The sequence below is a fragment of the Dendrobates tinctorius genome, unplaced genomic scaffold (assembly GCF_039654945.1).
Source record: "Dendrobates tinctorius isolate UK_male_01 unplaced genomic scaffold, ASM3965494v1 ptg000103l, whole genome shotgun sequence".
Lineage (NCBI taxonomy): Eukaryota > Metazoa > Chordata > Amphibia > Anura > Dendrobatidae > Dendrobates > Dendrobates tinctorius.
Window position 1 is genome coordinate 38488029 of NW_027361771.1, and position 25561 is coordinate 38513589.

General features: G+C 45.6%; 1 protein-coding gene across 1 annotated transcript in view; it reads left to right on the forward strand.

Annotated features, from left to right (window-relative positions):
* The first annotated feature begins 1090 nt into the window (after positions 1–1090).
* The window catches only part of RAD9A (RAD9 checkpoint clamp component A), a 65653-nt gene continuing 41182 nt past the window's right edge, over positions 1091–25561 (forward strand). The window contains exons 1-6 of the mRNA XM_073588253.1: positions 1091–1320; positions 11257–11327; positions 11867–11986; positions 12215–12329; positions 18169–18268; positions 22668–22777. Coding sequence (XP_073444354.1) covers positions 1275–1320; positions 11257–11327; positions 11867–11986; positions 12215–12329; positions 18169–18268; positions 22668–22777 — 562 coding nt within the window. The 5' untranslated portion in view covers positions 1091–1274. The remainder of the gene's footprint in view (positions 1321–11256; positions 11328–11866; positions 11987–12214; positions 12330–18168; positions 18269–22667; positions 22778–25561) is intronic.

The following is a 25561-nucleotide window of genomic DNA, read 5'->3' on the forward strand; positions in this document are numbered from 1 at the left end:
AAAAGCACTGGTATAATGCAGAGCTGACACTAAACTGAATACTTTTACATGATATCCCCAAAAAGTGGTGACAGATTCCCTTTAAATTGTCTTCTCTGTAATAAAATGCAATTGCTGATTTAAAGTTATGTTAGAACATTTAAAAACTTATGAAGAAATAATTTGCTGGAGCAGCCTCGAGATTTTGAGTGCCTAGGGGCCTCCACAGGGTTTAAAGGGCACCTGTCACCCCTCCAGGCGTTTTTAAGTAAAAGAGCCACCTTGTGCAGCACTAATGCTGCATTCTGTCATTCTACATGTGCAGTAGTTATCTGCGGCTGTCATGCCCGAGATTCTCAGCCCCGCAGTGTGAATAAATCATAAGCGACTGCGGGGCGGGATCTGTGGCCGCGCGATATGAAGCACAGGATGTGATCTGAGAGCACGGGCACGTCGGGCAGCGCTGACTGCACATGCCCACGAAACTATAGTACAGCGCAGGCGCCAGCATTTCAAAAGAAAACTGAGACGGCGCCAAATATGAAATGACTGACGGATGCAAGGCGTCTGTCAGAGGGGGAAAGACCTGCCCCCGTCAAATTTCAGGTATTTTTGAACAATTTTATAAATGATAATTTCTGCGGTGGAACGGAAGCTAAGTAACAGAGGCTCCTTGACAGAATGCAGCATTAGTGCTGCACAAGGTGGCTCTTTTACTGCGGCCTGGAGGGGCGACAGGTTCCCTTTAATGCCGCCAGTGTGCAGCCATTCTCTAGAGCAGGGTTCCCTAACTCCAGTCCTCAAGGCCCACCAACAGATCATGTTTTCAGGATTTCCGTTGTATTGCTCAGGTGATAATTGCATCACTTGTACAATACAAGGGAAATCCTGAAAACATGACCTGTTGGTGGGCCTTGAGGACTGGAGTTGGGGAACCCTGCTCTAGAGGACACTTCACCAGTGCAGTCTCCTCTTCATGGAGTTACCTCTCTTCATCTACAAAGGGGGCAAACATTAGAGGCTGTGGTGTCCACCCTCTGCATTACTTTGAACTTTCCCCCACACAGCAGAAGCGGAGCAGCTGAGCCCTGCACTCTGCGGCAGCGTCACTGACTGCATGACACAAGCACCGCCCCTTCCACGCCGGTCATGTGACCGCGGACCATGTGACGTGCGTGACGTCATCAGCCCTCCCGCGGTTCCTGCAGCGATAGTAGTGTAGCTGACAGGATGGTTTGGGGTCTTCCTTAGAGTCCCCTCCCTTGTCGACAGCGCTGAAGGCTTGTGAGAGGAATATGGGTGCAGGAGTAAAGTGTGTGATCACAGGGGCCAACATTAAAGGTAAGGCAGGCACATGTGCACGCTGAGCCTGTGGGCACAGCTGTGTTGCTTTCCATAGGGCTCCAGGCTGCACAAATAATGCAAACTGCAGTGTGATAGTGAGCAGCAGGGGTCTGTGCCCTGAGACCAGCCAGACAGAATAGGGTGGCCGTCACTTAGCAACACAGAGCGCAGCGAGCGGGTGATGCGCAGAGTCCGTCCCCTTATAGTGCGACAGAATATGGCGGCCGTCGCTTAGCAACACAAACTGCAGTGAGCGGGTGACGTGCAGAGACCGGCCCCTTATAGCGGGACAGAATATGGTGGCCGTCGCTTAGCAACACAAACTGCAGTGAGCGGGTGACGTGCAGAGACCGGCCCCTTATAGCGGGACAGAATAGGGTGGCCGTCGCTTAGCAACACAAACTGCAGTGAGCGGGTGACGTGCAGAGACCGGCCCCTTATAGCGAGACAGAATATGGTGGCCGTCGCTTAGCAACACAAACTGCAGTGAGCGGGTGACGTGCAGAGACCGGCCCCTTATAGCGGGACAGAATAGGGTGGCCGTCGCTTAGCAACACAAACTGCAGTGAGCGGGTGACGTGCAGAGACCGGCCCCTTATAGCGGGACAGAATAGGGTGGCCGTCGCTTAGCAACACAAACTGCAGTGAGCGGGTGACGTGCAGAGACCGGCCCCTTATAGCGAGACAGAATATGGTGGCCGTCGCTTAGCAACACAAACTGCAGTGAGCGGGTGACGTGCAGAGACCGGCCCCTTATAGCGAGACAGAATATGGTGGCCGTCGCTTAGCAACACAAACTGCAGTGAGCGGGTGACGTGCAGAGACCGGCCCCTTATAGCGGGACAGAATAGGGTGGCCGTCGCTTAGCAACACAAACTGCAGTGAGCGGGTGACGTGCAGAGACCGGCCCCTTATAGCGGGACAGAATATGGCGGCCGTCGCTTAGCAACACAAACTGCAGTGAGCGGGTGACGTGCAGAGACCGGCCCCTTATAGCGGGACAGAATATGGCGGCCGTCGCTTAGCAACACAAACTGCAGTGAGCGGGTGACGTGCAGAGACCGGCCCCTTATAGCGGGACAGAATAGGGTGGCCGTCACTTAGCAACACAGAGCGCAGCGAGCGGGTGATGCGCAGAGTCCGTCCCCTTATAGTGTGACAGAATATGGCGGCCGTCGCTTAGCAACACACTGCAGTGAGCGGGTGACGTGCAGAGACCGGCCCCTTATAGCGGGACAGAATATGGTGGCCGTCGCTTAGCAACACAGAGTGCAGCGAGCGGGTGACGTGCAGAGACCGGCCCCTTATAGCGAGACAGAATATGGTGGCCGTCGCTTAGCAACACAGAGTGCAGCGAGCGGCTGACGTGCAGAGACCGGCCCCTTATAGCGAGACAGAATATGGTGGCCAATGCTTAGCAACACAGCAAGTAGGTGACATGCAGAGACCGGCCCCTTACATTGGGACAGAATATGGCGGCCGTCACTTAGCAACACAGAACACAGCAAGCAGGTGACATGCAGAGACCGGCCCCTTATAGCGGGACAGAATATGGTGGCCGTCGCTTAGCAGCACAAAGCGCAGCGAGCGGGTGACATGCAGAGACCGGCCCCTTATATTGGGACAGAATATGGCGGCCGTCGCTTAGCAACACAGACCGCAGCGAGCGGGTGACGTGCAGAGACCGGCCCCTTATATTGGGACAGAATATGGCGGCCGTCACTTGGCAACACAGAACACAGCAAGCAGGTGACGTGCAGAGACCGGCCTCTTATAGCGGGACAGAAAATGGTGGCCGTCGCTTAGCAACACAGAGCGCAGCGAGCGGGTGACGTGCAGAGACCGGCCCCTTATAGCGGGACAGAAAATGGTGGCCGTCGCTTAGCAACACAGAGCGCAGCGAGCGGGTGATGTGCAGAGACCGGCCCCTTATATTGGGACAGAATATGGTGGCCGTCGCTTAGCAACACAGCGCAGCGAGCGGGTGACGTGCAGAGACCGGCCCCTTATATTGGGACATAATATGGCGGCCGTCACTTAGCAACACAGCAAGCAGGTGACGCGCAGAGACCGGCCCCTTGTATTGGGACAGAATATGGCGGCCGTCGCTTAGCAACACAGCAAGCAGGTGACGCGCAGAGACCGGCCCCTTGTATTGGGACAGAATATGGCGGCCGTCGCTTAGCAACACAGAGCGCAGCGAGCGGGTGACGTGCAGAGACCGGCCCCTTATATTGGGACATAATATGGCGGCCGTCACTTAGGAACACAGCAAGCAGGTGACGTGCAGAGACCATCCCCTTATATTGGGACAGAATATGGTGGCCGTTGCTTAGCAACACAGACCGCAGCGAGCGGGTGACGCGCAGAGACCGTCCCCTTATAGTGGGACAGAATATGGCGGCCGTTGCTTAGCAACACAGACTGCAGCGAGCGGCTGATGCGCAGAGACCGGCACCTTATAGCGAGACAGAATATGGTGGCCGTCGCTTAGCAACACAGAGCGCAGCGAGCGGGTGACGTGCAGAGACCGGCCCCTTATATTGGGACAGAATATGGCAGCCATCGCTTAGCAACACAGACCAGAGCGAATAGGTGACGCGCAGAGACCGTCCCCTTATAGTGGGACAGAATATAGCGGCTGTCGCTTAGCAACACAGACCACAGTGAATAGGTGACGCGCAGAGACCGTCCCCTTATAGTGGGACAGAATATAGCGGCTGTCGCTTAGCAACACAGACCACAGTGAATAGGTGACGCGCAGAGACCGTCCCCTTATAGTGGGACAGAATATAGCGGCTGTCGCTTAGCAACACAGACCACAGTGAATAGGTGATGCGCAGAGACCGTCCCCTTATAGTGGGACAGAATATAGCGGCTGTCGCTTAGCAACACAGACCACAGTGAATAGGTGACGCGCAGAGACCGTCCCCTTATAGTGGGACAGAATATAGCGGCTGTCGCTTAGCAACACAGACTGCAGCGAGCGGCTGATGCGCAGAGACCGTCCCCTTATAGTGGGACAGAATATAGCGGCTGTCGCTTAGAAACACAGACCACAGTGAATAGGTGACGCGCAGAGACCGTCCCCTTATAGTGGGACAGAATATAGCGGCTGTCGCTTAGCAACACAGACCACAGTGAATAGGTGACACGCGGAGACCGTCCCCTTATAGTGGGACAGAATATAGCGGCTGTCGCTTAGCAACACAGACCACAGTGAATAGGTGACGCGCAGGGACCGTCCCCTTATAGTGGGACAGAATATAGCGGCTGTCGCTTAGCAACACAGACCACAGTGAATAGGTGACGCGCAGAGACCGTCACCTTATAGTGGGACAGAATATAGCGGCTGTCGCTTAGCAACACAGACCACAGTGAATAGGTGACGCGCAGAGACCGTCCCCTTATAGTTGGACAGAATATAGCGGCTGTCGCTTAGCAACACAGACCACAGTGAATAGGTGATGCGCAGAGACCGTCCCCTTATAGTGGGACAGAATATAGCGGCTGTCGCTTAGCAACACAGACCACGGTGAATAGGTGACGCGCAGAGACCGTCCCCTTATAGTGGGACAGAATATAGCGGCTGTCGCTTAGCAACACAGACCACAGTGAATAGGTGACGCGCGGAGACCGTCCCCTTATAGTGGGACAGAATATAGCGGCTGTCGCTTAGCAACACAGACCACAGTGAATAGGTGACGCGCGGAGACCGTCCCCTTATAGTGGGACAGAATATAGCGGCTGTCGCTTAGCAACACAGACCACAGTGAATAGGTGACGCGCAGAGACCGTCCCCTTATAGTGGGACAGAATATAGCGGCTGTCGCTTAGCAACACAGACCACAGTGAATAGGTGACGCGCAGAGACCGTCCCCTTATAGTGGGACAGAATATAGCGGCTGTCGCTTAGCAACACAGACCACAGTGAATAGGTGATGCGCAGAGACCGTCCCCTTATAGTGGGACAGAATATAGAGGCTGTCGCTTAGCAACACAGACCACAGTGAATAGGTGACGCGCAGAGACCGTCCCCTTATAGTGGGACAGAATATAGCGGCTGTCGCTTAGCAACACAGACCACAGTGAATAGGTGACACGCAGAGACCGTCCCCTTATAGTGGGACAGAATATAGCAGCTGTCGCTTAGCAACACAGACCACAGTGAATAGGTGACACGCAGAGACCGTCCCCTTATAGTGGGACAGAATATAGCGGCTATTGCTTAGCAACACAGACCACAGTGAATAGGTGATGCGCGGAGACCGTCCCCTTATAGTGGGACAGAATATAGCGGCTGTTGCTTAGCAACACAGACCACAGTGAATAGGTGACACGCAGAGACCGTCCCCTTATAGTGGGACAGAATATAGCGGCTGTCGCTTAGCAACACAGACCACAGTGAATAGGTGACACGCAGAGACCGTCCCCTTATAGTGGGACAGAATATAGCGGCTGTCGCTTAGCAACACAGACCACAGTGAATAGGTGACACGCAGAGACCGTCCCCTTATAGTGGGACAGAATATAGCGGCTGTCGCTTAGCAACACAGACCACAGTGAATAGGTGACACGCAGAGACCGTCCCCTTATAGTGGGACAGAATATAGCGGCTGTCGCTTAGCAACACAGACCACAGTGAATAGGTGACGCGCAGAGACCGTCCCCTTATAGTGGGACAGAATATAGCGGCTGTCGCTTAGCAACACAGACCACAGTGAATAGGTGATGCGCAGAGACCGTCCCCTTATAGTGGGACAGAATATAGCGGCTGTCGCTTAGCAACACAGACCACAGTGAATAGGTGATGCGCAGAGACCGTCCCCTTATAGTGGGACAGAATATAGAGGCTGTCGCTTAGCAACACAGACCACAGTGAATAGGTGACGCGCAGAGACCGTCCCCTTATAGTGGGACAGAATATAGCGGCTGTCGCTTAGCAACACAGACCACAGTGAATAGGTGACACGCAGAGACCGTCCCCTTATAGTGGGACAGAATATAGCAGCTGTCGCTTAGCAACACAGACCACAGTGAATAGGTGACACGCAGAGACCGTCCCCTTATAGTGGGACAGAATATAGCGGCTGTCGCTTAGCAACACAGACCACAGTGAATAGGTGACACGCAGAGACCGTCCCCTTATAGTGGGACAGAATATAGCGGCTGTCGCTTAGCAACACAGACCACAGTGAATAGGTGACACGCAGAGACCGTCCCCTTATAGTGGGACAGAATATAGCAGCTGTCGCTTAGCAACACAGACCACAGTGAATAGGTGACACGCAGAGACCGTCCCCTTATAGTGGGACAGAATATAGCGGCTATTGCTTAGCAACACAGACCACAGTGAATAGGTGATGCGCGGAGACCGTCCCCTTATAGTGGGACAGAATATAGCGGCTGTTGCTTAGCAACACAGACCACAGTGAATAGGTGACACGCAGAGACCGTCCCCTTATAGTGGGACAGAATATAGCGGCTGTCGCTTAGCAACACAGACCACAGTGAATAGGTGACACGCAGAGACCGTCCCCTTATAGTGGGACAGAATATAGCGGCTGTCGCTTAGCAACACAGACCACAGTGAATAGGTGACACGCAGAGACCGTCCCCTTATAGTGGGACAGAATATAGCGGCTGTTGCTTAGCAACACAGACCACAGTGAATAGGTGATGCGCGGAGACCATGCATCTTTATGGAGTAGGGCAATGTAATTCTGTCTATGGGGTCGGATGCTTCACTGACACCTGGATCTAGGCTGATATTGACAGCAGACTGCACTGAGAAATCCTACAGAAAGTGTTCCTAAGGACCGCAGTGATGTCCCGCCAGAGAAGGCACCGGAAAGGTCTAACTTCACTTCTCAGCTCCATACTCTTCCCAAAAAGGAATCTGTCAGATTGCTGTAGGCCCAGAGCGCACATAGAGGGGTCCAAGAGGTAAAGGGACCCATTTTCTCCTCTAAAACAGGTGGTGTTATGTATTATGATGAGCTCAGATATTGTTCTTGCACTGGGGCCCCTTTCTGTTTGTGTTTGCCAGTGGATATAGGGTTAATCTGAAGGTTAATAACTTCGTGAAGGTGCCCGGCCGCAGTACTGAAAGTACGGCACCAGGGAGAAAATGTACTTTATTTCTTGCTGGAGCCACCGGCTTCTAGTCTTGCAGGCGTGCCAGCGCTGTTTCAGAATCTTACCTAATTGGTGTGAGGATTTTAGGGAGCATCAGGGTTCCCATACAGTGTAGTGGTGGGGAGGAAGTGTAATAGTTGCAAAGTGGATACCAGTACTAACCACTGAGCCAAGACCCAAAAGAAGGAGCACAGACCAGGAATGACTTACCAGAGAGATTACAGGCCATGCGTCCCCCCGGGTGGATAAGTGGTGATGAGGATGACATTCCAGCCGCTCAGCACCCCATTCCCATGGACACAGATCATGTGCAGCTGATGAAGAGGATCATGGCTGGAGAGAAGCTTTTGTCTCTTTCAGTACCTGTTTGGACACAGCAGCTTTTTGATGCTGACTGGGAGTTCACCAGACTATCCAGTCCTGCTCTTCGCTGTCTCCACCCAGCAAGAAATAAGTCTTTAAACATTGCTTGTGTATATGTATGTCTGTAATCCTTCCGGATAATGCTGTTAACCTGCAGATACAGGGTTAATAGTGTTATGAAGCTGCCCCGCTGAAAGTGCAGAACCTGGGAGAGAATGAACTGTATTTCTCCCAGGAATCGCCACCTTTTAGTCATGCATGCTAGCTGGCAAGGCTTCAGTCACCGCTTGCTATACTGCTACTTTAGGCTGTAAGCACACCCTGGCTGACTGACAGCCCGCTAAGCAGTCAATCAGTTCAGAGCTGGCTGTCAGTCATCGGGCACTCGGGCACCTTCATAACCTGCAGAAACCCTATATCTGCTTGTTAAAGGGAATCTGTCATTAGGATTAGCTCTTGTAAGCTGTCTATATGGGCATGTAGGTCATACAGTTGTGGCCAAAAGTATTGACACCCCTGCAATTCTGTCAGATAATACTTAGTTTCTTCCTGAAAATGATAGCAAACACAAATTCTTTGGTATTATTATTACCTTCAATTTGTCTTAAGTGAAAAAACACAAAAAGAATTGTCCTAAAGCCAAATTGGATATAATTCCACACCAAACATAAAAAAGAGGGTGGACAAAAGTATTGGCACTGTTCGAAAAATCATGTGATGCTTCTCTAATTTGTGTAATTAACAGCACCAGTAACTTACCTGTGGCACCTAACAGGTGTTGGCAAGAACTAAATCACACTTGCAGCCAGTTGACATGGATTAAAGTTGACTCAACCTCTGTCCTGTGTCCTTGTGTGTACCACATTGAGCATGGAGAAAAGAAAGAAGAGCAAAGAACTGTCTGAGGACTTGAGAAACCAAATTGTGAGGAAGCATGAGCAATCTCAAGGCTACAAGTCCATCTCCAAAGACCTAAATGTTCCTGTGTCTACCGTGTGCAGTGTCAACAAGAAGTTTAAAGCCCATGGCACTGTGGCTAACCTCCCTAGATGTGGACGGAAAAGAAAAATTGATGAGATTTCAACGCAAGATTGTGCGGATGTTGGATAAAGAACCTCGACTAACATCCAAACAAGTTCAAGCTGCCCTGCAGTCCGAGGGTACAGCAGTGTCAACCCGTACTATCCATCAGCGTCTGAATGAAAAGGAACTGTATGGTAGGAGACCCAGGAAGACCCCACTTTTTACCCCGAGACATAAAAAAGCCAGGCTGGAGTTTGCCAAAACTTACCTGAAAAAGCCTAAAACGTTTTGGAAGAATGTTCTCTGGTCAGATGAGACAAAAGTAGAGCTTTTTGGGCAAAGGCATCAACATAGAGTTTACAGGAGAAAAAAAGGTATTCAAAGAAAAGAACATGGTCCCTATAGTCCCTACAGTCAAACATGGCTGAGGTTCCCTGATGTTTTGGGGTTGCTTTGCTGCCTCTGGCACTGGACTGCTTGACCGTGTGCATGGCTTATGAAGTGTGAAGAATAAGAGAAAGCACTGGAGACTTCTAAGGTGGCCAGCAATGAGTACAGACCTGAATCCCATAGAACACCTGTGGAGAGATCTAAAAATGGCAGTTTGGAGAATTTTAAATATCAGGGACCTGGAGCAGTTTGCCAAAGAAGAGCATTGTAAGAAACTCATTGATGGTTACCGGAAGCGGTTGGTCGCAGTTATTTTGGCTAAAGGTTGTGCAACCAAGTATTAGGCTGAGGGTGCCAATACTTTTGTCCTGGCCATTTTTGGAGTTTTGTGTGAAATGATCAATGTTTTGCTTTTTGCTTCATTCTCTTTTGTGTTTTTTCATTTAAGACAAATTAACTGAAGATAATAATACCAAAGAATTTGTGATTGCAATCATTTTCAGGAAGAAACTGAGTATTATCTGACAGAATTGCAGGGGTGTCAATACTTTTGGCCACAACTGTAGCTGATTAAAATGATACTTTGAGGTCTACGATCTGATGTCTTATTCCAGAAAAATTAATGTTTTTCTTATATGTAAATAAGCTGTTCAATGCTGTGGGCCAGACACTGATATGCATGAGAATCTGCCTTCAGAGCTATTTTATATAAAGGGGGTGTTACCGGTGTGAGACAAGTAACTAACACAGAACAGTAGAACTGAACTCTGTCTCCTTACAAATCCTTTTGCTGCAGCTCTCACAGCTCTGCTGTATTACAACCCTGTTACCCTGTGATATGGAAGCTGACCCTGAGAAGAACCTGCAGATGTGGCAGTTATAGTGACACACAGCTCTGCTGTATTACAACCCTGTCAGCCTGTGATATGGAAGCTGAAGCACTGAGAGGAACCTGCAGATGTGTCAGTTATAGTCCCACACAGCTCTGCAGTGAGATCAGGAGAGAAGCGAGCTGCCATTACATATCACACTGGTAACTCCACTGCATGTAAAACAAGTTCTGGAGGCAGATTCTCCTGTGGATCAGGGTTCTGGCCAATAGCCTGGAACAGCTCATTTACTTATAAGAAAAATGTGGATTTCTGTGAATAACACATCGGATCGCAGATAGCAGGGTATCGTTTTATTCAGCTTCCTATGATCTACATGTTCACATAGATGACTTAGGAGGTTTGATCCAATGAGAGATTCCCTTTACTAGCGTCATCTATCCAGACAGGTTCTCTTTAAATTAAATTGTTTAAAAATGGTGGCAGAACCGTGATGGATAGGGTAGGAACAAACAGTGTATTTATAAGGCCCCTGTGGCACTTTGCTCAACACTTGCCTTGTTTGTAAAGTTGGACAGACTGTCAATGTCTTTTTAAAGGAATCTGTCATCAGGCTTTTGCTACTCCATCTGAGAGCATCATGACGTAGGGATAGAGACCCTATTTCCTGCAATGTATCACTTACTGTGCTGCTTGCTGCAGTTTGCATAACATCCCTGTTTTCTCTACTGCCGATCTAGCAGTTCTAGTAATGCTGAGCTCTGCATAACCCCATCCACACCAATGACTGGCAGCTTTCTGTGTATACTATTTATAGGGAGAAATCTGCCAATCAATGATATGGGTGGGGTTATACAGAGCTCATGAATATATAGAAATGCATGACAGCAGGTGTATTAGTCCTTTGATTAAAAGTGATTTTATCAAAACAGCAAGCAGCTCAGTTAGTGACACATTTCTGAAATCGGGGTCTCTGTCTCTATCTTATGCTGCTCTTAGATTAGGTGGCAAAATCCTTGTGACGGTCCCTTTAAGCCTCCATCGCGTGTTGAGCAATATGGAGCATACTGCACTGGTAAATGACTGGGCTGCCAGCATCTGCACAACCTAATACTTACAATAACAAACTCATCTCTGCTGCATGTATGTAGTGTGTGTCCCCGTGTAACATACCTGACTTGTCTTTCAGCTCTTGGGCGTGCCGTCCACTCCTTATCTCGAATTGGAGAAGAACTTTACTTTGAACCTTTAGACGATGGGGTAAGAAAATGTGGCCAATACTGTTCATCCATATATATTCTGGTGCTCATTAGGACATCTGTCCACATAGTGACATAAGGATATCGTAGAATGGGGGTCTCCCACTCAGGACCCCCTCTGTGAGCCAGAGTGGGAGGCTTCTGAAAAGCAGCTCTGGCAGACTTAGGTTATCAATGAATTGCATAATCAGCCAGTGGCTGTCACGAAAGGTGCCTTTCTTCAGCTGCTGGCCATACTTTTTCCTTGTAAAAAGAGGTTAAAGCGACTTTCTGGGCTGAGACAACACCTTTCATGTGCTTCTGTAGAGTGGGATCTGTCTGGTTTTGCTGCTTAGTTCCATTGTAGTAAACGAGACTGAACTGCAATACCACACACATCCTGTTGATAGGTGTGGCGCCAGTTTTCCACGAAAGGAACAATGTTTTTCTCATCCTGGACAACCCATTCAAATAGAAAACAGAACTGTGCTTTATTAGCAAAGTGAATGCTCAGCCTTCTGTAGAATTATTTTATAATGTCTGACAATCTTTATCTCTCAGCTCTGCCTGCGCTCAGTCAACTCCTCGCGGTCAGCCTATGCCTGTTTTACGCTCGCTCCGCTCTTCTTCTATGCCTATGAGGCAACTGGAGGAACTTGCCATTGCAAAATCTATATGAAGGTAACCAGCGGACAAGCATACATTCCATATATTAGTGAAGCACCTTCACAACTGAACGGTTCCCATTTTATCTTTGTGATCTACACGGAAAAAGTAAATCTGTAAGCTGATTGGTTGCTACAGGCAGATGATCGTATTCTTGTCGGCAGTAGTTTTGATACATAGACCTCATTGTCTATAAGCATGTATATTTGTCAGCTAACATTTTTGCTCTTTCCCCATTCCTAGTCGGTGATGAGTGTCTTCCGCTCTCTACCTTCTCTGGAGAAGACGGTGGAGAAGTGTGTGATCAAACTGAACACGGACAGCAGCCGCTTAGTTATCCAGCTGTTCTGCAAATATGGTTTGTATATGGCAAGCATACTTGTCTAGTGTTGGTAAATGCCGGCTGGGTCTGCAATCATGTGAAGGTCCAAGTTCAACATATCTGAGTTTCCACTGCTGCTCCTGGTGTCTGTTATTGTCTGCAGTGCTGATGTCACGCCAATAGTGCTGCAGCCAATCACTGAGCTCAGTTGCTATGACTATCTTGTGCCAGCAAGTCTGCCAGAGCCGCTGACTTCATTTACGGGATGTCAGTGCTGCAGACAATAGCTAACACTGGGAGAAGCAGCAGAGACTCGTTGCTGCACCCAGGGAGGGTGAATAAAGCAGTTTGGGTTTTTTTAACCAAATTGCAGCCAGGGAACAGAGCTCTTCTAAAATCAGCAAAACCCCTTTAATTTTTGGCAAACTTGGTAGAATTATTTACATCAATGTGTGTCATTTCTTAGTGGGTAACCCATGTCAAATCACTATGTAATTAGGACATCAGATGTCTAAGTTCAATCAGACCTCAGACCAGACTACTAAACTCCTTCAGATCCTAAATCGGGCCCCTAAACTCTGAGGCCCGACACTAGAACTTCATAGTGTACCTGAGTCCATGCATAGAGTAGTGTTCGGATTCATAGACTTTCTTTGGAGACCGTACTCCACTCTGCATGCTGGATCTGAGCACTTCAGCCTACTGAGCAGTGCCAGTAATATCTGTTTATGACCCATCAGTGGGTGGTTTGTGGACCTAGACACTCTTAATGGCCAGCAACGTGTGCAAGGAGGCTTATTATATTAATAAAAAAAGTAGACTTTAAACTCATTCAGAGTCCATATGAATTGAATTCTTAATCCAGGCCAGAATTACGTTTTAATTCTGAGCGTAATGGTTGATTGGCTGCACCAATCATGTTCTATGTTGAAGACACTGCAAGCATATCCATAAAGATTGGGAGAGCAGAGAAGAGGTGGCACAGGTGCAGGGATGGGTGTATAAAGCTTTGTTTTTAATTCAAAAGTCAGGACAACCACTTTCATTTAGACCATTTACCAGCTCCTAACATCAAAGAGGTTGTCCACTACCCAGACAACGCATGTGCAAATACTATATTCCCCCAAGCAAAGTTAAAAACAGCCTGAACTTGCTTCTGGGGTCAGCGCCGATCCTGGTGCTTGCGTGCCATTGTTATGCTATATTAGCCCTGAAGCTGCCACTAATGTACGGCTATACTGACATCCAGAGGAGGAGATGTGACCGAGCAGCAGCAGTTTGCACTTTCTCTGGATATCAGTTTAGTCTGAAGGAATTGAGAATGAAGTGGCCCATTATGACTGCTGATTAGCTGCATTACTACACATAACAATGTCATGGGAGACCCATTGGGCCTTAACAGTAAGGCTACTAGATGTAGTGGTCTGGCAATTGAGCACCCGTATAGAATATGGTACGTTTTATAGTGTGTGTAAGACTGTATGGTCAGTATATTGTATATGTAGAGCATAGTAGAGTTATTATTACATATTAGAGGACTTGTATGTGTGGTCCTACTATTTCCACACCCTAACACATTAACACACTGAGATTTCTGCGAGAGTTTTCCAACAGGTTCCATTATACACAGCTGTGCTCAACCATCGTGCAGTACTCGATGGCCATCACTATGGAGGTGGTCTAATTCCTGTCAGGACTTTAATTTTACACGTGGCGATGATGACCAGTGTAAACAGCAGCATATCTCCTTGTGTATACAGGGAAGTAACCTGAATAGAAGAGTGAGTCAAATGATCATCTGAACTAGCATTTTGGCCATAGAAAATGGTTAAAGGAACAAGCACTGATCACTTTGCTAAATCGTTGATTGGTGTTCGATACATGTTAGATTTGTTTTCTTAAGAGCCCGGTCATACTTGTACCTTGGCCCCTATGGGACGTATGCAAATGTAAGGTGTGTACGTCATACATCTATGTAGCCTAAAATAGAGCAGGATTTCACACCCCAAACTATTTCTGTGCACCTGTAGCTCTTTCAAAAACCAAGTCCAGCTTTCCCTTTACATGGCCAGTCGGTTTCTCCATTATTGAGAAATCTGCTTTTGAATTGATAACACTGTGTTACCAAGGTTTTGTCCCGCTGTCAATTTTGAGTGTTCCTGATAGATTTTTTCATGCTGATTTCAGAAATGACTTCAGATTTTCCCTATCACGTAAGGTTTTTGAGAAATGATATAAAACATTATAATATTCTGTTATAAATCTAAAAACTCATATATGAACTTTAACTATTAATTAGTTAAATGCCGCTGTTAAACTCTGACAACAGGCATTTAATTGCACTTCCGGACGCCGGTCCGGAAATAACGTGCAGCGACGACCCTCGTCACGTGATCGGGGGTCATCGCTGCGTTGCCATCACAACCAGAGGTCTCCTCGAGACCTCTATGGTTGTTGATGGCAGATTGCTATGAGTGCCACCCTGTGGTTGGTACTTCTAACAAGCCTGTAATTCTGCTGCATAGAGGTGATCTGAGCATCACCTCTATGTAGCAGAGCAGAGGCGGTTGGGCTATGGCAGCTTCTAGCCTCCTATGAAGGCTATTGAAGCATGCCAAAAGTAAAAATAAAAACCAAAAAAAACATAAGTTCAAATCACCCCTTTTTCGCCCCAAGCAAAATAAAACAATAAAAAAAATCAAACATATCGGGGTTATATTTGGTATAGCCGCGTTCAGAGTTGCCCGATCTATCAATAAAAGAAAATTAACCTGATCTCTAAACGGCGTAGCGACAAATAAAATCAAAACGCCAGAATTACGTTTTTTTGGTCGCCACGACATTGCATTAAAATGAAATAACGGGCAATCAAAAGAACGTATCTGCACAAAAGTGGTATCATTTAAAACGTCAGCTCGGCATGCAAAGAATAAGCCTGCACCCAACCCGAGATCATAAAAAATGGAGACACTATGGGTCTCAGAAAATTGCACAATTTTTTTTTTTTTTTTTTTTAAGCAAACTTTGGAATTTTTTTTCACCACTTAGGTAAAAGAGAACCTAGACATGTTTGGTGTCTATGAACTCGTAATGACCTGTAGAATCATAATGGCAGGTCAGTGTTAGCATTGAGTAAACCTAGCAAAAAAGCCAAACAAAATCTGTGGGATTGCACTTTTTTGCAATTTCACCGCACTTGGAATTTTTTTCCCGGTTTTCGAGTACATGACATGGTAAAACCAATGGTGTCGTTCAAAAGTACAACTCATCTTGCAAAAAATAAGCCCTCACACAGCCATATTGACGGAAAACTAAAAAAGCTATGACTCTGGAAAGAAGGGGAGCGGAAAATCAAAAAAGCTCCGGTCATGAAGGGGTTAAAAACCTTATGTGATACAGACTCCAGAAGCACATATTCGTGTTCAGCATATCAAAATCTGTAAGATACAATAAAATTTTCTCAGGGGACAAGAACTTCCCTGAAATTTGTTGCGCAGTGTACTCAAATGAGGTTGAGGGGCTATTTGTAGATCTGAAACCTCTGTCACTCCGGATCGGTTTTCCACCCAAAGCCACCACCATTTGTTTGATTGGTAGGTAGTTCCATTGTCAGAAGTCACACAGCTGTCTGTTCTGCCCATTTATGTGCAGCAAGTATTTTCATAAGTGCTGTACCAGTTATGACCATTAGATGTCATTAGTTGTCCCCTTGTCCTGTTCCTGGACTTAGGAACCTCTCCCTTTAATAGCTTGTTCTGTTTAGAACCGCCCCTTCAGTTTCCCCGGGGCTAGAGAACTTGTAACCATTTTCACCCCTGATCTCTGAGTTACACACACACGTGTTCCTGTCTCTCCCTACAAATCACTGCTTTTGACAAGCGGATTCCGGTGAGGGTTAATACAGTTATGTGTTTGTGCAATGTATCTGTGCTAGCTAGCCATTATGCAGTATTTTCCAGCTAGTTGTAATGCTCTTTGCACTGCATGTAGATAGTTGCATTTCTGTTTAGGATAGTGCAATGCTGGCAGCCTAAGTTTGCTTAGATATCCCTCTTAACTGTATTTTGTGTTGTATTGCGCAACCGCTGTAATACTCCTGTTACTGATGTAATAGCACCCTGTATTGTTGCTGTTGTTTTGTTATCTGCCAGTACTGATATACTGTCTATTTCTTTGCAGCTTTTACCCGTTATCATCCACCACTGTTGTTCACTGTTACCAAGTTCAGACCATCATCTCAATAAACATAGACTTAAGCACCCATACAGTCTTGTTTCTGGGAGTGCATGAAGGGTTTAGCCGTATGCTGGAATCCACACAGCATCATACGTGGAAGAAGGCAGAACAGCTGTCAGTCAAGCAGGTGGCGGCACTGGGCTGGGAATAGGGCTGGAGTGACAGAGGCTTCAGATCTACCATATCCATTTGCATATCAGTTCAAACACTGATTTCTTAAGGCGGGCGGTGCCATCTTGGAGGAGGAATTTTTTTTTTTCCATCTCCAGTAAAATGGCGCCGCTGGCACATGCGCTGTAGCAGCTATCGGATCACAGCTATTTTCTCTAGCTGAATAATATCAAGAAACTGTTTTATTGGCACACAAAACAAGCTGTTATGCTGCAGAGCAGGTGTTACAGCCGTCGCTTGCAGAAGTGTGTTTTTTTTTTTGTGTGTTTTTTTATTATTCAGTATGTACAGATATTCATTATGTAAACTAGGATGCAGGTTAGTGAGGGATCAGTGACCTGTCAGCATTATGAATATTTAATCAGAGCACCACATACCCCAACCCCGCCTTAGGGCACAAGCATATCATTAACACATAACTAAAAATAAAGATTAAAGAACAGCCGCAAGATGGATTTCATGAACCCACTTATCATTTTATTCAGTGTAATGGCGCCGACCTGACACTGTCTGTAGGTTACTGTGCACAATCCTGCTGACAGGTGCCCTTTAATGGAGGAACAGGCTGGCCATGTAAAGGGAATGCTGGACTTGTCTTTGAAAGAATTACACGCGCATACAACTAGTCTGGGGTGTGAAATCCTCCTGACAATTCCCCCTTAAAGTTAAAAGGAAACGTATAAATTCTAGAATTGTGCAGCGACATTTTTTTTTACTTGTTTTTGTTTTCCTACTACACTGTATTAATGTATTTTACAGTCCATTAGAGCTCGGGTAAATAGAGAGCTCCTTGTCTATTTATTCCCCGCAGATCCCACATACATTTGTTGTACAGTAAGGCTTACCCCGGTAACAGCCACATCGGTAATAAAGACCGATTATTACATGCTGTATCGCTTTTATGGGTTTTTTTTTGTCTCTTCATTTGATATAAGAAATTGGTTATTGTAATACTTTCTAGTCACCTCTTGTAGACTTAAGCATATAATGTAATCACAATTGCTTATTATGTGATATGTTTGGTTTACTGCTTTCCACCATATATACCGTATTTTTCGGATTATCAGATTTTCTTTTTTAACCCCCAAATCTGGGGGGAATATGGCGGTGCGTCTTATAAAGCGTATGTACCTTATCGGTGCTGCCGCTGCCCCGTGTCTGGTGCTGCCGCTGCCCCGTGTCTGGTGCTGCCGCTGCCCCGTGTCTGGAGCTGCTGCAGAGGGCTCTGCCAACATTTTGTGAAAAGCCGGAGCCCCTGGCAGTTCCATGGTTTCCTCCTGTGTGGTGGACTCTGGGGAAGATGGCCACCGGGGGCAGCGCATGCGCAGACGGAGATCTTTGCACCAAGATCTCGGGAGATGAAATCTTAGCACTGAAATCTGGGGTGCGTCTTATAATCTGAAAAATACGAAAATTGATGCCGTTAATTTCTACCATTTAAACGGTTCATCCTTTTTTTTTTTTATAGGAGTTACAAAAACCCATAACTTGTCATATCAAGACTGTGAGTCTCTGCAAGCTGTGTATAATCCTGACAGCTGTCCCAATGTACTTCGGGCACATGCCAGGTAAATATTTTTTACAGTAAATGGTTTCTCTGCTCATATGTTTAATCTGTCATTGGCAAAACGGAAGCCGCAATGCTCCTCTGTGAAATATGCAAATTGACTTCTTGAACTTGACTTGTAGGATTGCTACTTCCAGTAGGTGGCACTAGAGTTCTAATTCTCTTTCTCTGAAGAGACAATTGGCATATTTCCCAGAGGAGCATTGCGGCTTTAAGGCTAATTTCACACTTGCTTTTTTTTGCAGCGCGTTTTTCCCGCAAAAAAACGCATTGAAAAAACGCATACAAACGCATACAAATGCTGCGTTTTTTTCAAGCATTTTTATGAGCATGCATGAAAAAAACGCAGCGTTTTTATGCGTTTGTATGCGTTTTTAGTGCGTTTTTACCGCGTTTGCGGTTTTTTCCAACATTAGGTGGCCCCTCACACTAACCCAAACCATGACTTTACTGACCCTAACCCTGACCCTAACCCTGACCCTAACCTTAACCAAACCATACTAACCCTAACCCTTAACCAAACCATACTAACCCTAACCCTGACCCTTAACCAAACCATACTAACCCTTAACCAAACCATACTAACCCTTAACCAAACCATACTAACCCTAACCCTGACCCTAACCTTGACCCTAACCCTTAACCAAACCATACTAACCCTGACCCTAACCCTTAACCAAACCATACTAACCCTAACCCTAACCCTTAACCAAACCATACTAACCCTAAACCCTAGCTAACCCTAACCCTAGCCCTAAACCCCCTTAACTAACCCTAACTCTAACCCAAACCCCTAAATTCCATTGTCCAACTAATGGTAAAAAAAAAAACGCATGCGCAAAAAAACGCATACATAAGCATGCCAATGCGCACATATGCGCACCCATAGACTTATAATGGGTGTCTTGCTGTAAAAAAACGCATTGCGCGCGCATGCGGTTTTTTGAGGCAAGTCGGACGCCCAAAAAATGTAACAGGATGCATTTTGTGCGCCCGAGCGCATACCGCAAAAAAACGCATGCACGGAAAAACACGTACAAACGCATGTGTATGCTCACATAAGCGCATCCCATGCAAAGTATAGGAAAAAAAAAACGCATGCGCTATTTAGCGCTAAAATACCGCGAAAAAAAACGCAAGTGTGAAACCAGCCTAAGTCTCCTCATATTGACATGCTTAGCATGTCAATCTCCGCAAGGAGAAACGATACTTCTTGGATATCGGTCAGACGCCTCTCACATAGCCAAACCAGATCTCACACTTTGCACTGACGAGGGGCAGTACCCCGAAACACAGTGTCTGCAAATTGAGATTCTGGTTTGGCTTCATCCTAAGTCATATGACAAGGCTCGTTAAAGGATTGACATTGACTTTTAGGATTGCTACGTCCAATAGGTGGCACTAGTGTTCTAGTTCTCTTCCTCTCTGAAGAGACAATTAGCATGCACAGCCTCTAAAATTTAGCACACTATGTACAATTTTCCCCATATATCCCTAATAATTTCCCTAAATATTTTTTCATCAATACCAAAGATTCATATAATGATGCCATCTTGGCAATTGGCTGACCATTGTGAATCCCACTTTTTAGAAGCCCCTTTGGACAAGGGAAAGTTACAGCTTTTCTCTAGTGGCCACTGCAAGAAAACAGCAATAACTGCCAACGTCCCCTAGGATGGGAGCTCTGTTGGCAAAGTTTCACACTGTTAAAATAATTGCCCATTTCTACATCCATAGTGTGGCCACAAGTCACACCCCAACCTCAGGTCTAATGATTACAACTACAGCATCATAGATATCCAAAATGACCTATGCTATTCCTTCAGTATGCCAAAGGGTAAGCAAGAGGAAATCTAAGGTTCTCACATATGGATCTATAACGAACAGCTGCTTCCACAATCAAAATTATCCCACTAAAAAGGGGAGCCTCCTGGACTGTTACTGCTTTTCCACTCTAAGCCCTGTAAAGTAAACCCCGCCAGTGTTTTGAAGTAAACAACATCACATGATTACTGATGGGGTACAATCTTCACATTTCTGTCCACTCTGTATTTCTAGAAAGGTGAGAACACAGCGTTGAGAACACATGAAGTTCTCAACAGATGTCCGTAACAACCCATCCAATCCACACAGGCAAAGAAATCAAACCATAGACGTTTATAGATTTAGTTATGTGTAATAATGAGAAATAACACACATAAAAAGTATTGAACACGATTACTGAAATTTATTTAATACTTCGTACAAAAGTCTTTGGTACGGACAGCTTCAAGACGCCTCCTATATGGAGAAACTAGTCGAATACATTGCTCGTTTGTGATTTTTGCCCATTCTTCCATACAAACTCTTCAAATCATTAACCCCGTCACGCTGCAGCCCTTTTTCATTTTTGCGTTTGTTTTTTGCTCCATTTCTTCCCAGAGCCATAACTTTTTTATTTTTATGTCAATATGGCCATGTGAGGGCTTGTTTTTTGTGGGAAGAGTTGTATACTGCTCAAAAAATAAAGGGAACACTATTTCTTTTGCAACAGGCTGTTTGTGTTCCCTTTATTTTTTTTTGAGCAGTATGCTTTTAAACTAGAACATGTGACGGGGTCACCGATGGGCAGAATTAGTGACCCACTTCCGGCGCGATCACTTTAAATGCCACTGTCAGAGATTAACAGCGGCATTTAACGGGTTATCAGCCACAGGTGGATCGGAATTCCACCCGCGGCTGTTAGGGGCACATGCCAGCTGTTCAAAACAGCTGACATGTTCCGGGAAAGATGTGGGCTCAGTGCCGGAGCCCACATCAAAGGGAGGGGACACAACATGTGCAGTACATGTACGGCACATGTCGTGAAGGGGTTAAGGTTTTGTGGGGTCCTTATATGAACTCTGAGCTTTAGTTCCTTTCATAAATTTTCTGTTTTATTCAGATCAGGTGATTGGCTGCCCCATTCTAGTACTTTTATTTTCTTTCTCTGAAACCAATTGAACATTTCCGTGGTTGTTGGTTTGGTACCATTGTCTTTCTGAAATGTCCACCCTCGTTTCATCTTCATCATCCTGGTAGATGTCAGCAGATTTTTGTCACAAATGTCTCCGTACATTTTTCAATTCATCCTTCCTTCAGTTATATGAAGTTTGCCAGTTCCGTGTGCTGAAACACAGCCTCACACCATGCTGTTCCCAACTTCTTTGTTTGGTAGGTTGTTTTTGGGGTGATAAGCATTGCTTTTTGGCCTCCAAATGTGGTGCATGTGATGGCATCCAAGGAGTTAAATTTTTGTCTCATCTGACCCGACTGCATTCTCCCAGTATTTCACAGGCTTGTCTAAACGTTGTTGAGCAAACTGTAATCACGCTTGAATATGCTTTTTGTTCAGCAATGAAGTCTTGTGTGGTTTGCGTGCACACTGGCTGTGGAGATTGAGCGCTTTACTTTATTGTTGTCTTTGAAATAGGGTCTTATCTGATAAACAGGGTACAAACAGTACTAGATTTCTACTCACCTGGTATAGGAGAGGTATAGCACATGGAATTGTCAGTCAGCTGCCGCACATCCACAGGTCAAACCAGTGACCGCAGAAACATGATTTAATGGAATTTTTAGTGAATTTATGCGCTGAGGAAGAAGTGATTTTCACTTTGAAACGCGTTGGGAATATGAATAAAGTAGCGATCTGTTGATGTACGAGTGATTGTCATGTTAAACAGCGCATAAAATCCACTAAAAGTTCCATTAAATCATAGATTTCAGCTGGTGTCATGACTTTTCATGGCTTTTGCCAATACTCAATACTTTTGTTCAATACTTTTCCCATGTGTCATTTCTCATTACAACACTTAATTTATGGACATCTATGATTTGATTTCTTAGCCTGTGAGGATTGGATGGGTTGTTACCGACATTCGTGAGAATTCCATGTCAACAGTGTGTGTTCAATAGGGACGTATTCAATATTTTATTTCACCATCTGTTTTTTCCGCTGTAGCTGGGGCATTCCTTGGAGCGCCAATTACATGGGATAACAGTCCACTAGTAACAGAAGTCACTGGCTAAACTGCAGGAGCTTTAATCCCATGCAGTAAATTCATAATGACGAGAGATTAAAGCACTTGTTTATTCTCAGGTTAATACTAATGCACAGCACAAGAATGGAGCAGCATTGTAAGAGGTTAATCTGGCTTTAGTTAAAACACCAGCTTGGACTTTGTAAAAAAAAAAAAAAATAAATAAAAAAATAACAAAGAATAAATTTAGTATTATTGCACCCCATGTGGATGGGGCCGGGTTGCAATATTAGACATAACCTGTGAACAAAAATAGTGCTGTTACTAGATAAGCAGACCTCTTTCTTAACAAGTATAGTGAATCAGATGAGTTATACTTCTATTAATTCTGGTTTTTAGGCTGCTTTCAGATGCTGTGGTGCACTTCCCACTGACACTAGCAGAAGTGACGCTGGGAGCTAGTCCTTGTGGAAAAGTTACACTCCGGAATTACGTGGAAGAGGATATAGGTAAGAGGATGATGGGTTGTTTTGTGAAGTTTTTATCTCACTTTATTGTTTACAGTGGGGCAAAAAAGTATTTAGTCAGTCAGCAATAGTGCAAGTTCCACCACTTAAAAAGATGAGAGGCGTCTGTAATTTACATCATAGGTAGACCTCAACTATGGGAGACAAACTGAGAAAAAAAAAATCCAGAAAATCACATTGTCTGTTTTTTTTTCATTTTATTTGCATATTATGGTGGAAAATAAGTATTTGGTCAGAAACAAGCAATCAAGATTTCTGGCTCTCACAGACCTGTAACTTCTTCTTTAAGAGTCTCCTCTTTCCTCCACTCATTACCTGTAGTAATGGCACCTGTTTAAACTTGTTATCAGTATAAAAAGACACCTGTGCACACCCTCAAACAGTCTGACTCCAAACTCCACTATGGTGAAGACCAAAGAGCTGTCAAAGGACACCAGAAACAAAATTGTAGCCCTGCACCAGGCTGGGAAGACTGAATCTGCAATAGCCAACCAGCTTGGAGTGAAGAAATCAACTGTGGGAGCAATAATTAGAAAATGGAAGACATACAAGACCACTGATAATCTCCCTCGATCTGGTGCTCCACGCAAAATCCCACCCCGTGGGGTCAGAATGCTCACAAGAACGGTGAGCAAAAATCCCAGAACCACGCGGGGGGACCTAGTGAATGAACTGCAGAGAGCTGGGACCAATGTAACAAGGCCTACCATAAGTAACACACTACGCCACCATGGACTCAGATCCTGCAGTGCCAGACGTGTCCCACTGCTTAAGCCTGTACATGTCCGGGCCCGTCTGAAGTTTGCTAGAGAGCATTTGGATGATCCAGAGGAGTTTTGGGAGAATGTCCTGTGGTCTGATGAAACCAAACTGGAACTGTTTGGTAGAAACACAACTTGTCGTGTTTGGAGGAAAAAGAATACTGAGTTGCATCCATCAAACACCATACCTACTGTAAAGCATGGTGATGGAAACATCATGCTTTGGGGCTGTTTCTCTGCAAAGGGGCCAGGACGACTGATCCGGGTACATGAAAGAATGAATGGGGCCATGTATCGTGAGATTTTGAGTGCAAACCTCCTTCCATCAGCAAGGGCATTGCAGATGAAATGTGGCTGGGTCTTTCAACATGACAATGATCCAAAGCACACCGCCAGGGCAAAGAAGGAGTGGCTTCGTAAGAAGCATTTCAAGGTCCTGGAGTGGCCTAGCCAGTCTCCAGATCTCAACCCTATAGAAAACCTTTGGAGGGAGTTGAAAGTCCGTGTTGCCAAGCGAAAAGCCAAAAACATCACTGCTCTAGAGGAGATCTGCATGGAGGAATGGGCCAACATACCAACAACAGTGTGTGGCAACCTTGTGAAGACTTACAGAAAACGTTTGACCTCTGTCATTGCCAACAAAGGATATATCACAAAGTATTGAGATGAAATTTTGTTTCTGACCAAATACTTATTTTCCACCATAATATGCAAATAAAATGAAAAAAAACCAGACAATGTGATTTTCTGGATTTTTTTTTCTCAGTTTGTCTCCCATAGTTGAGGTCTACCTATGATGTAAATTACAGACGCCTCTCATCTTTTTAAGTGGTGGAACTTGCACTATTGCTGACTGACTAAATACTTTTTTGCCCCACTGTATATGTTATTTCATGGTTGATCTGGTCATCTGTAAGGTGTTTGTCTAGTCGTGTATTTTGTGAAGGATTAATGCACAGAGAGTAGCATGCAATGAAAAAGAGGAAAAGATCCATGCATATAAAGGCGCACACCCAAAAATAAACATATATACAGTACATACAAATGTGTATAGATTGAAATTTTATTGGTAGACAAAAAGACCACAATAAAATCATTTAAAAAAGGACAAAACACATCACTGTAAGGCCCATGGAACAACAACATGTCAAAATACAGACCATTCTTCTTTGGCAAACTGCTCCAGGTCCCTGATATTAGAAGGGTGCCTTCTCCAAACTTCCATTTTTAGATCTCTCCACAGGTGTTCTATGGGATTCAGGTCTGGACTCATTGCTGGCCACCTTAGAAGTCTCCAGTGATTTCTCTCAAACCATTTTCTAGTGCTTTTTGAAGTGTGTTTTGGGTCATTGTCCTGCTGGAAGACCCATGACCTCTGAGGGAGACCCAGCTTTCTCACACTGGGCCCTACATTATGCTGCAAAATTTGTTGGTAGTCTTCAGACTTCATAATGCCATGCACATGGTCAAGCAGTCCAGTGCCAGAGGCAGCAAAGCAACCCCAAAACATCAGGGAACCTCCGCCATGTTTGACTGTAGGGACCGTGTTTTTTTTCTTTGAATGCCTCTTTTTTTCTCCTGTAAACTCTATGTTGATGCCTTTGCCCAAAAAGCTCTACTTTTGTCTCATCTAACCAGAGAACATTCTTCCAAAACGTTTTAGGCTTTTTCAGGTAAGTTTTGGCAAACTCCAGCCTAGCTTTTTTATGTCTTGGGGTAAGAAGTGGGGTCTTCCTGGGTCTCCTACCATACAGTCCCTTTTCATTCAGACGCCGACGGATAGTACGGGTTGACACTGTTGTACCCTCGGACTGCAGGGCAGCTTGAACTTGTTTGGATGTTAGTCGAGGTTCTTTATCCAACATCTGCACAATCTTGCGTTGAAATCTCTTGTCAATTTTTCTTTTCCATCCAAATCTAGGGAGGTTAGCCACAGTGCCATGGGCTTTAAACTTCTTGATGACACTGCGCACGGTAGACACAGGAACATTCAGGTCTTTGGAGA